The sequence below is a fragment of the Ascaphus truei genome, chromosome 11 (genome assembly GCF_040206685.1).
Source record: "Ascaphus truei isolate aAscTru1 chromosome 11, aAscTru1.hap1, whole genome shotgun sequence".
NCBI lineage: Eukaryota > Metazoa > Chordata > Amphibia > Anura > Ascaphidae > Ascaphus > Ascaphus truei.
The window spans coordinates 46,729,492-46,741,662 of NC_134493.1; the positions used below are offsets into that span (position 1 = coordinate 46,729,492).

The 12,171-nt window shown below is 45.0% G+C and overlaps 1 protein-coding gene across 3 annotated transcripts in view; it reads left to right on the plus strand.

Annotated features, from left to right (window-relative positions):
• Positions 1-12,171, plus strand: part of SMG1 (SMG1 nonsense mediated mRNA decay associated PI3K related kinase) — a 108,299-nt gene that overhangs the window by 13,154 nt on the left and 82,974 nt on the right. For 2 of the 3 annotated variants that reach the window (XM_075566070.1, XM_075566068.1), the window contains exons 2-3: positions 4,637-4,800; positions 7,629-7,781. In XM_075566070.1, coding sequence (XP_075422185.1) covers positions 7,766-7,781 — 16 coding nt within the window. In that variant the 5' untranslated portion in view covers positions 4,637-4,800; positions 7,629-7,765. Of the gene's footprint in view, positions 1-2,043; positions 2,131-4,636; positions 4,801-7,628; positions 7,782-12,171 lie in introns of those variants that run through there. The other variant, XM_075566069.1, reaches the window with a different exon arrangement.

Below are 12,171 nucleotides of genomic sequence, written 5' to 3' on the forward strand. Positions count from 1 at the left end.
GTAGGAGAGGTCAGTGGTCTAGGTACTTGCCGTGGTCAAGGAGAGGAGGAGGTCGGATAGTCGTTGATGCGGTGCCAGATTCCAGGGGTAGAGAGAGGAGTAGTTGAGTCCGTAGCTGTGGTCCAGGGGTCGGGAGTCCGGGTGCAAGCTGAGGTCAAAAATACAAAGCAGGTACAAGGCAAGGCAACAGGAAGCAAGGCGGTACACACACAAGAAAGTTTATGCTCAGCCAATTTGCCAAGGGGCTGGCTGAGCATATAAAGGAGAGCCAATGGGAAGGCTGCAGGGAGTGAGCATCATCAGTACGCTGTATAGTGATAGGCAGGGGCGGAGCCTGTAGCAGCTGGGGAATAAGTGATCCCGTTAACACCTTAGTGCCTGTGTCCATGCGGCATCTGCGCGTATTCCGTGTGCGCTTCCCCTGTTGTCATGGCGGCGGGACCTGGAGGGGGTCCCCGCGGTGTCAGTCTTCCTAGCGGGGCGGAGCCTGCGCGCAGGCTGTGGCTGACGTGCGTCACCTGTGACGTCGCGTGATGCGTCAATGGGGCAGAGACATGGAACGGTCCCTGCAGTGTCTGCCCTTGCAGCGGTGCCTGGGCCCAGGTTGTGGCAGGCGCGCGTCGTAGGTGACGTCGCAAGATGTGTGACGGGGGCAGGGCCTTGTGCTGATCCTCACAACATGTTACACAAACACATCTTGTAGTAATGTTCTATGAATTTGTCTGTGTTCACGAAGAGTTGTAATTTTTGTAACTTGCTCATCATTCGATTTGGTGTGGTTTGCAAACTTGTATTACAAATGGTTCGCCCCTTCAACTACTTTTGGTGTCATAGACAACTACAAGAAGCGACACACATCTGTCGTGCTGTTTATTACATATTCCGTCAATAATTAAATGAGACCATCTCAATAAACTTTCCATAAGTTTAAAGCAGCAGTCCAAGCTGCTGGATTTCCCCCCCCCCCCCCCCCCCACACCGCCCCCTTTAATATGTGCATCAATAAAATTCACGCAATGATAAGTAATTAGCTAAGTTGACTTTCGATCTGCGAAGATTCGCCTCGGGGGGGGCGGGGGTTCACTAAATGGCTTTCAGTGCAGCAGAAGAGGACCAAAGATGCAACGTTTGGTGAGGAAGATCATGTGACCAGGCAGTCACTAGCTACAATTGGTTCACTGCTAGAGAGAGGGCAGGGCTCAAAAAGGGGTGTGCCAGAGCCTGTTTTAGAAGAGGAAGGGGATGTGATGTTGTAAATGGTTGCTATAGAAACAAGACATGCTTGTTACATTATAATACATTAAAAATATCATTTGGGTGGGGTTTTTAGGGGGGGGAAATGCTACAAGTATTTTCTCATAGTACAGAACTGATTTATTTAAAAAAAAAAAACACATGTAGGATATTGTTTGGTCTGCAGCTTTACACTGATGTATATTGTTATGTAACAGGCACTACTGCCATTTTCAAAAATTTCTAAAGCAAGTAACACCACTATTACATTTATAAAGGAGACGTCCAGCGGCAGCTCCTTTGTAGTTGGTGAACCTCGTTTGAACCTCTGTGTCGGTTCCTTGTAGCCTTGGGCAAGGCACTTCGTCTGGCGTTACTCAGTTATTAGATTGTAAGCTTTGCAGGGCAGGGACTTGTGCCTGAAAAGCTCATTGTATGTATACTAGGACATGTATCATTTGATAGAAACAGCCTTTCTAGTAGATTATTTAATTGAAGTTAAAAAAAAAAAATGAAATAGATTTTTCCTAGTTTGTGCGAAGGGAGAGTACTTTGAATTTGCTGCTGTAATTTCCGGGGCAGGATGCATCGGTGAGGTTTTAGTACCATGCAATCATTAGCTTCCTCACTGGGCCCTTCGTTGCTTGCAGTGAGCGCTGCACTGTACGTTTGCATCCAAAATGGTAAACTGAAAAGCCACTCTTGCAAGTTATATCTTTCTGATTGTTGATTAGTTTAGTGTATTGTGTGTTTTGTCACAGAAAATATTTACATTTAATTTCATCTCTTTTCTGGTAAAATATTTAAAAGAAAATAAACAAAAAGAGACCAAGAAAGCGCCTTAATCACAAGCTAATTCAAGTAAGAAGTAACATCAATGAATGTCCAAAATATTGGGTAAGAAGTCCTTTGACCTGAACATTTGGTCTGTATGTGTACTGGTACAGTATTGTGCAACAAATTGCAGTATAAAGCAGATTGCCCTGTTTAAATGATGCACCTTCATGTAAAACACATCTGCCATTTTATGGATGTCTCCCCTACTTTTATACAAAAACAACACGATGGATGATGTAGGTAAAAAAATGCATTGGTTGTTTGCAGTATCATAAAACCCTCTTACAAAAATTAACCTGTTTTTCTTTTTTTACCTCGATGTGTCTTTTTGCATATGGACAGCCAGTATTTTTATTTAATTTTTTGACTGTCCGTTGAAAACTTGTATTTTTAGTTTACACTGCAATTTTATATCATCATTGATTTCGGAGTTAGAATCTTGTTGGTCTCTAACAATGGTACCAGCAATGCATCACACTGCATTACTTTGGTATCCTAACTAACATTCCAATAATGAGACTAGTACTTTAGATTTTCTAAGTCTAGCTTCGTATATTAAATCTGTAGTAATTATAAAAACATATAATAAAACAAACGGCTAACGGTAGTGTGTCCGTTACATAGGCTGGGGCCATGGTACCACAGACCGTGCGGAAGCGGGATAGGTCGCGCGTTGCGCAAGAAGACAGTTCAAACCGATTTCTTGGCGCGACAGGCTGGTCACGTGAGCGGTTCGCTGAATGAGGGCGAACCAGCTCTGTGACGTCACTGCCACGCCCCTAGATACGCCCACGGACGGCGCGCGTACCATGGCCGAAAACCGCACCCGCTTCAAGCGGGAGATGCCACGCATGCCTCGGCACGGGCGAAGGCACCATGGCACCCAGCATAGGCAGCACATAGGCAGTGCTACATGGGGAAAATAAGTGTTGCATTATAAGAGATACATTGTTACCAGATTCACATACACATCACTAAAGGGTCTCAGCTTTCAAGGAAAGAGAAATTCGCCAAATTGTTAAACAGGGTGGTGAGTGTCCGCACACGGATAGATGGTAGCGCCGGTAGGAAGGCACCCGCTCCCGGTGGTATAAGCAATCACGTTACATGTAGGGAAGAAGGATAAGTAATTACAAAAGATTTATAATGTGAATTTTTGCGCTGGTATTTTTTCCTCACCATTTTCCTCTCACATTGATGTTTTGAGTCATCAATTTACACTAGCTGCACGTTTTTCACATTTAGAGCCTCAATCTCCTAGCTGTTGGGCTAATTGTTTAAATTCACCGATATATTCTGTTCGGAGCTACCACTATATAATTTTGAGCGCACCTTTACCTACTTCCTCACTTTTATCTAGCTTTGTGCATGCTTCCAGAACATCACATAGGTCAGGGGTGGTCCACTCCAGTTCTCAAGGGCCACCAACAGGTCACGTTTTGAGGATATCCCTGCTTCAGCACAGGTGGCTTAGTCAACGACTGTGCATGTGCTGAAGCAGAGATATCCTGGAAACATGACCTGTTGGTGGCTTTTGAGGACTGGAGTTGGCCGCCCCTGACATCGGAGAAGGAGTATCTCCTTAATTTCTGATAAAGCTATCTTGGTTTTCCATTTTCATGGAATCACTAGCACCAACCACCAAATACAATTTGGAACTATGCTGTGATGAGAACCTAATTTGTGCAGAGCCTTACTGCATTAGTACAGCAGTAACTGCAAAGCGTTGTACAAAATGATGTGCACATCATTCAGATGGACCCTTACAGCATATAATCTGCTTTCTTTTGTCAAAAGATGACTTGCAGTGTAGCTTGCCCCAGAAATCACCGTCAGTTTGATCAGTGTGTGCATTCTGTTGAGCTTTCACAATTACACAGCATCATTTCTGCTACGAACAGTGGGGTGCTAACAAATAACCTTCGGATAGCTCAAACCTTTAAGCATTACGTCATAGTGAATCGGACAGGTAGATTGATTGGCTTGTCAAGACAGCAGCAAAATAAACTGATCTTTCAGAAATATAGTTTTATCCTTTTTAAACTACAACCTAGTACAGTATGTATTTTTCATTGAAATCATTGTCGTGTTGGCCTTGGATCAAAATAATTGTTCATATATGTATTTTGTTTACTGGCTCCTCTGGAGTGGTACAGGGGGCTCAACCCCAGTCCTCAAGCCCAACAACACTTCAGGTTTTCAGGATATCCCAGCTTCCTCCAGTCCTCATTCCCCAACAGGTCAGGTTTTCAGAATATCCCAGCTTCAGCATAGGTGGTTCAATCAAAGGCTCAGTTAAAGACTGAGTCTCTGAGCCACCTGTGCTGAAGCAGGGACTGAGTAACCTGTGCTGAAATAGACTGAGCAGGGACTGATAAAGCCACCTGTGCTGAAGCACGGATATCCTGAAACCCTGACCTGTTTGTTTGGCTTGAGGACTTGAGTTGAGCACCTCTGCACTACTCTACCTACACGTCTGTGTGAGATTTTTCTGGTGTGCGCAGTCTTTTTAGATTGGATCTGATATTTTAACTATCTTTTTTTAATATTGTATTTCTTTTTGTAGATCGGACAGTGCTTTAGCCGACCACGACAATTTAAAATATTCTGCTTCCAGAGACCGGGGCAGCTCTGCCTCTTATGGATCACACAGTTCAAATTCAGCCGGGCTTCCTCGACAAAAGTATGATGATAACCGGGTCCACACTGATGTGCAGAATGAAGAAGAAGGTACAAAGTGTGCTTGTACCTAATGGGGGGGCGGGGGAACCTCTGAAACGCCAACCATACCTTTTTGTTGTAGAACGCAAAAGATTGTTGCAGCCACAAATCATTTCTTATAAACAATTGTCATTTACCATACTTATCGTATACAGACTATAAAGTACTACCAGACTATAAAGTACTACCAGACTATAAAGTACTACCAGACTATAAAGTACTACCAGACTATAAAGTACTACCAGACTATAAAGTACTACCAGACTATAAAGTACTACCAGACTATAAAGTACTACCAGACTATAAAGTACTACCAGACTATAAAGTACTACCAGACTATAAAGTACTACCAGACTATAAAGTACTACCAGACTATAAAGTACTAGGTTTCGCCTATAAATCGTATTTTTTTCTATTTGCAAATATCTTTGGCATTATTATTACCTTTTGGCAGTCACTATAACGTTTGGAGGCTATATCTTTACTGAGGGAAACACACAATGGCACTTTATGTATTTTTTATTGTATTATTTTAGCACCCATATCCCAAGATGGTTCTGTATAAACGGACACAACATGGGAACTGTTTGAGGACTTACCCTTTAAACTAAACTTGGCTTAATTGAAATAACTTGCACCAGACACACACATATGGTGGTGGTAAGTGCCGCAACCAACTTTATTAAACCATCATAAACAATACACAACTTGGACCATTACATCATGAAGTTAACACCTCGCCTCCCAGTCAGTGAAACATTTAATAAATGACAATTGCTCGGCCTCGCAGCCAGGAACCTAAATTACTATCGCAACCAAACCAACCATGTAACCGTTCCTGAGACCGTGCTCGGAAATACCTCCAACCATGTAACCGTTCCTGAGTGTCACGACTGTGCTCGCCACAAACCTGGGTCGGACCGCGTGGCTGAGGTGGGGTTGTAAAAGCACCGACCTTAGATCGCGCAGGCTGATCCGGATTGCGCAGTTCGTAGTCGTACGTAGCAGGATCAGGATAGGAGAAGACAGCATCGTCGGTGGACACGCCAGGGTCAGGACTGGAGACATCAGGGTAAACGTTGATAAAGTACACTTAGTACGAAACGCGTAGGTGCGTTTTCCTGTCCACCATTTGTGCGTTTATCAGCATGCAATAAACTTCACATCATTTTTTCATCCTTGGAGTGGCCTGCCTATTTTTTGTTCCTGACTCATCTTCTCAGGACTCTCTGGCAGTGCGCCATCAACGCTCTCTATAAACGTTGTTCAAGCAGGCGTTCGGCAACAGGTAGTCAGGAGAGCCCCGCTTCAGCTTTGGAGCGCGGGAGTGGCCTCTGCGCGTGCGGCGACCATGGCCCATGGTACTGGTCTCAGGAGGTGGTAGACAGACCAGAGTAGCACACCGTCTAGCTGCACTGGTAAACCAGTGCTTCAGCGCAAGAGTCCTGAGCGGGCTGGGGAATCCTCCGTTTCAGCGCAGGAACCAGGACACGGCCTCTCTAGATTAGGGAAAGAGTAGGCTCCAGGAACCAGGAAGCTGAAGATACACAGGGAAACCTCCGCTTCAGCACAGGAGACAGGAACAGACCGCTGCATGAATATAGCAGCTGGTCACAGGAAACAAGGAGCTGAAGTAACAAGGAGAGTACTCAGCTTCAGCACAGGAAACAGGAACTGACCGCTGCATGAGACTAGCAGCCGGTCACAGGAATCAGGGAGCTGAAGACAACAAGGAGAGTACTCCGCTTCAGCACAGGAACAGACCGCTGCGTGACACTAGCAGCCAGTCTCAGGAACCAAGGAGACAGACAAGACAAGGCTTATGGCAGAACACAGAGACATCCAGGAAGGACTATGCTCGGCAGGGAGCATTGTGGGAAGGCAACACTAAAAGGTCAGAGAACCAATGGCAGAAGGGGCGTGTGGCAGTATTGCTTTGGTGAGTGAATCCAGGCTGCAGTAAATATCAGGGGAAGTGTTCCGGGACTGCACAGGTCTGCAAGGTAAGGCAAACATTAAACCGAGGAGCGGATTCCTTACACCGAGACCGTGCTCGGAAATACCCCCAACCATGTAACCGTTCCTGAGACCGTGCTCGGAAATAATCCCCCAACCATGTAACCGTTCCTGGGACCATGCTCAGAAATACTCCCAACCATGTAACCGTTCCTGAGACCATGCTCAGAAATACCCCCCAACCATGTAACCGTTCCTGAGACCATGCTCAGAAATAACCCCCCAACCATGCAACCGTTCCAGAGACAATGCTCGGAAATAACCCCCTCAACCATGTAACCGTTCCCGAGACCATGCTCAGAAATACCCTCAACCATGTAACCGATCCTGAGACCATGCTCGGAAATAACCCTTTTAAGACATATAACATATGTAGGGAAGGGTGGGAATCTTGATCCAGTTTTCCTCACATGTGAGTGATAATAATACTTTGCCCCAGTCCTATATTTCTGTCGCCAAATTCCCGCCCAAACCTGACTCCTCCCAACCTGCCGCTCCTCAGCCAATGATGTGACCCTTAGCCTAGCAACACACCATCAACCAATCCCTAAACGCCTGCTTTATCTCCATCTGGTAACAACCTACACCTTTCCCGCCAAATTCCCCAGCTTCTCGTTAACCAATCACCTTTCAGCCCCTCTGACCGAGGTGAATCATGTTGCCCTATGGATAATTGCCTCTGGGGCTTTCAGTGCTGAAGAACTCTTGTGAGACACAATGCTGTAGGCTTTTCCTAATTTGTGGGACTTCGAATGTATACTCTCGTATTCATATCTTCTGTCGCAGCATGTTTATTACATGTTTTGCATTGTATTTCCTAGATGGCTACAATGTCGATGGAGGATCTGGAGAAAATGCTTTTGGTCGGAAGTCGTTGGGGCAAGAGCTGAAGGTTAATAATGTGACCCCTGATTTCACCACTATTCAGCATGGAAATCGTGCTTTAGCAACAAAAGACATGAGGAAATCGCAGGGTAAGTTATTGCTGTGAAACGGTACACACGCATCTTATTGCAGCAAAACACACGCGCACATATATATTCACGCACACATATAGATATATATGTTGATGAATCTGTGCCGTGTTAGCCGAGCTTAATAATCAAAAACGAATAGACGATACCGTTCTGTGGCTAACAAAATGCTTGTATTTGTGCGAGCTTTCGAGATACACTGATCTCCTTTTCCGGCGATGTTACATTGGATAAAGCAAGAGCGGTTTCACTTAAAAACAGTGCACCTTGAAATGTATCTGTGACTGAAGCTTATCCCTCCCCCCTGTGCTGTATGCGATTTATGACTTGGTGTAAAATTGTGTGTGTGTGTATATACATTTTTAAAGCGTCCACAGTGTATACAGCGCTTTACAAAAGGGGTGTGTGTGGGAGTGTATACCAATGGTGTGGGTAGGTGTAGAAATGTGAGAGGGTGTTGCATTACTATTAATGTGTGTAGATGCTATATGGTCCCTATTGGTACTGTATATAGGGATAGAATTACATTGTACATATGTATGTGTAAGAGACAGCTGTGTGTGCAATCATAGAGCGCAGTATGTATAGACATGGCCTTTAGCACTCATGGGAAGAGAGTTCTCTTGTGTCAGGGTAGTGACTCATGAAGCTGCAGTCTCGGTTTAGACCACCGCTACAGTAAGAGTCCCGAACAGTTGCATAAATTTGTATTCATGCAACCGTCTTTCTTGGTGTTCTAAGATTACCTTTGAGTATGGCCACCTTCAGATCGTTCATCTGATGTTCAGAGTCAGAGAAATGTTCACCGACAGGACTGTCTCTCTTGTTCCGTGTGTGATGCTGTGGCGATGCAGATTCATTATGTTGTTTAGCCCCTGTCCTGTTTCACCTATGTTGTAGCAGCCCCCTGGGCATTTCATGCACATGATGAGGTACACGACATTGCTGGAGGAACAGATGAACCTTCCTTTGATTTTGTATTCCCGATCCCTGTGTGGTATTTGTATTGTGCCCACTGTGTGGAGCATTGCGCAGGTTTTGCATCTTGCATCCTGGCATGGTCTTGTCCCTCATTCAGTTGTACTGTTGAATACTTTACTTGAGATTATGAGGTTGTCTGTATGATAATAAGGGTGCTTCAGGGAAGACCTGTTGCAGTCTTGTATCTTCCTGGAGGATGGGTTGTAGTTCCCTGGCGATTTTGCGTAGGGCTCCTAAGTGTGGGTTATATGTGACCACCAAAGGTACCCTGTCGCTTGTCTCTGTCTGTCTTCAAGGAGATCACTTATTGGTATTCTGGTGGCTTTGTGGATTTGCTGGTCTACAATTCTGTGGTTATATCCACGGTTTATGAAATCTGATCTCAAGGCTGTAATCCCCTGGCCTCTGTCTGCTGTGTCGGAGCATATCCGATTGTATCGTATAGCTTGACTATAGATGCATGCTTAGGCTGCGGCCAAGCGTTCACTCGGCTTCTCCCCACCGCCTGCAGCAGGAGAGATCTGTGTCCTGCATGCAGAGGGGGCGTGACCGTGAAATCACGGAGCTGGTTCACCCTCATTGGGCAAACCGCTCACGTGACTCGGCTACCGCGCGTGGAAACAGATTTTTCTGTTCCCTCCTGCATCGTGAGCGCCGGTGACTCTGCTCACTCTATAGACGGCCTCATAGAGGCACATCTATGTGATCGTGCCGAATGCGCCCTCATGCGCGCCGTCACGATCACCATGGCCGCAGCCTTAGTGTGTGTGGGGTGGAAGCTGTTGTCTCTTAAATAGCTGTCTCTGTCTGTAGGTTTGCGGTATACAGAAGTCTTTAGTTGGTTGTTCTTTATAGTAATGGTGGTGGCTAGGAAATATATTTCGTCCGGGGAATGGGTGAGTTTGAGGTTGATGGTCGGATGGAACGTATTGAAGTTCTCATGGAACTGTAGGACGTCCTGTTCACCAGAGGTCCAAATCAGGAGGATGTCATCGATGTACTGCAGGTATGTAAGGGGTTTCAAGTGACAATTGGAAAGAGTAACTTTCCAGTTTTGCGCAGAACAAATTGGCATACTGTGGCGCCATCCGAGTGCCCATAGCGGTCCTGGTTGTCTGGAGGTGTAATTTCCAAATGTGAAGAAATAATGGGTCAGAATAAATTTGATGCATTTGCTTATACGGGTTCCATGTAAAAATATATTTCAAAGGTGACACGTGTGCTCATTTACATGTTATTTCCCAGAATTCCTTGCTGCAGTGGAAGCACTGTATGCTAGGTGATAATGTTGAAAGGCAGGGTTGCAGACCTGTCTAAACATGTGAATGTGCTCACAAGTGGCATTCTTTATTGGCTATATGCTAAAGGTGGAGGTTTTGTCGCCTTTCTCCCACCATAACTTAAATAATGTATGTGTATATCTCTAGATCTATCTCGATCGAATAGACGATATAACGAATAGACGATACCGTTCTGTGACTAACGAAATGCTTTTATTTGTGCGAGCTCTCGAGATGCACTGATCATCTTGAAAGCTTGCATAAATAAAAGCATTTCGTTAGCCACAGAACGGTATAGTCTATTCGTTTTGATTAAGCTTGGCTAACATGGTACAAATACCTCTACACACACACACACACACACACACACACACACACACACACACACACACACACACACACACACACACACACACACACACACACACACACACACACACACACACACACACACACACACACACACACACACACACACACACACACACACACATCTCTTTTTAAATCACGGTGTCTTCGGAACTGACCTGTGTTCATTTCAAATATGGGATCCCCTTGCTTCCAGATACTTACCTCTGTAGCGGTGCCAGTATCTCTGAAGTTTAAATGTCCCTGTCACAGCTTCCCATTGGCCGTGTGATGCGGGATATTTAAACCGCCATTATTTTAGGCACACTATTTCCCTGCCTGCAGAGAAATCGGCACCGCTACAGAGGTAAGTATCTCTGGAAGCAGGGGGTCCCCGGAGATGTAATTGATACAGTTTAGCTCTGGAGTTTCCCTGCTTCAAACCTGTAGTAAAAACGCAATGCAGCCGGTTCTACTTTAAATCTGTGTCGCAAAAAGCCCTCACACCCGTGTCAGATGACGAGCTATACACGGGTTTCTCACATTTGCATAGAGCAGCAAATAGTTTGGATGCCAGTAAATTGGGCACCTGGTTTAGTCCTGTGGAAAACGAAAATAATTAAAACCGTGAATCCTGCACATCGGTAGTTGAGAAATGCTGTTCTATCCCATACTCAGTGGTTCCCAACTCTACTCCTAAAGGGCCACCAACAAGTCAGGTTTTTAGGATATCCCTGCTTCAGCAAAGGTGACTCAGTTGAAGACTGAGCCACTGATTGAGCTACCTGTGCTGAAGCTGGGACTGATTGCGCCACCTGTGCTGAAGCAGGGGTATCCTGAAAACCTGACCTGTTGGTGGCCCTTGAGGACTGGCGTTGGGAACCGCTGCTTACTGGTTTGGGTCACTTCATTGTTTGGTTTGGGGGGGGGGGGGGAGGAAGTGGAACTGCATCATTAGCTAAATCTTCTATTGTCCATAATGATTGTTTCGCTCTTTTCAGATTGGCATATCACGTGGTCAACGCATTCAAATACCTTGCTACTCCTATCGAAAGCCAACATAAATATAGTTATTATGAATAGTTTAGGGTACATCACGAGACACCCAAACAATTAATATATATTGCACAAAGCTTGTTTCCACACTATTCGTTTTATTAATGTATTGACTGATATTCTGATTGTCATTCCGATAAGTTGTGCCAACTTTGTTGATAGTTATTGGCCGAGTTTCATGTTTTGGACTGGTCAGCTGCTTGATTCCTCAGCACCATTTCCAACAACTCGACAACAAAGCAGCTTGTAGCTTCTGATCTCTTTGAGACGTTTGTCAAAATGTAACTGCATGTTTTTGTTCTCATGCACAAGTCTATTTTAAGCTATCTTGACATGTTTTTTCTGGTATCCAAACCTCCGGATCTTCCGGCATCCTTATAATGTAGCTCATTGGTTTCCAACTTTTTTTTGGTTAAGGAACCCTATGTGAAATTCTGAGGAACCCCAACCCTCTCGAATAGTGTGTCTTAGATCAGATGCATTATAAGAAACCCCAACCCTCTCTAATAGCGTCTGAGATAGATGCATTATAAGGAGGAACACCAACCCTCTCTACTAGCGCGTCTGAGATCAGATGCATTGTAAGGAACCCCAACCCTCTCTAATAGCGCGTCTGAGATCAGATGCATTGTAAATTCTTCTGTATTTGGCACAATTTTAAAATGACCTGAAAGTTACAGGGAATCCTTTAGTGATGCTCAGGGAACCCAAAGTTTCCTAGGTTC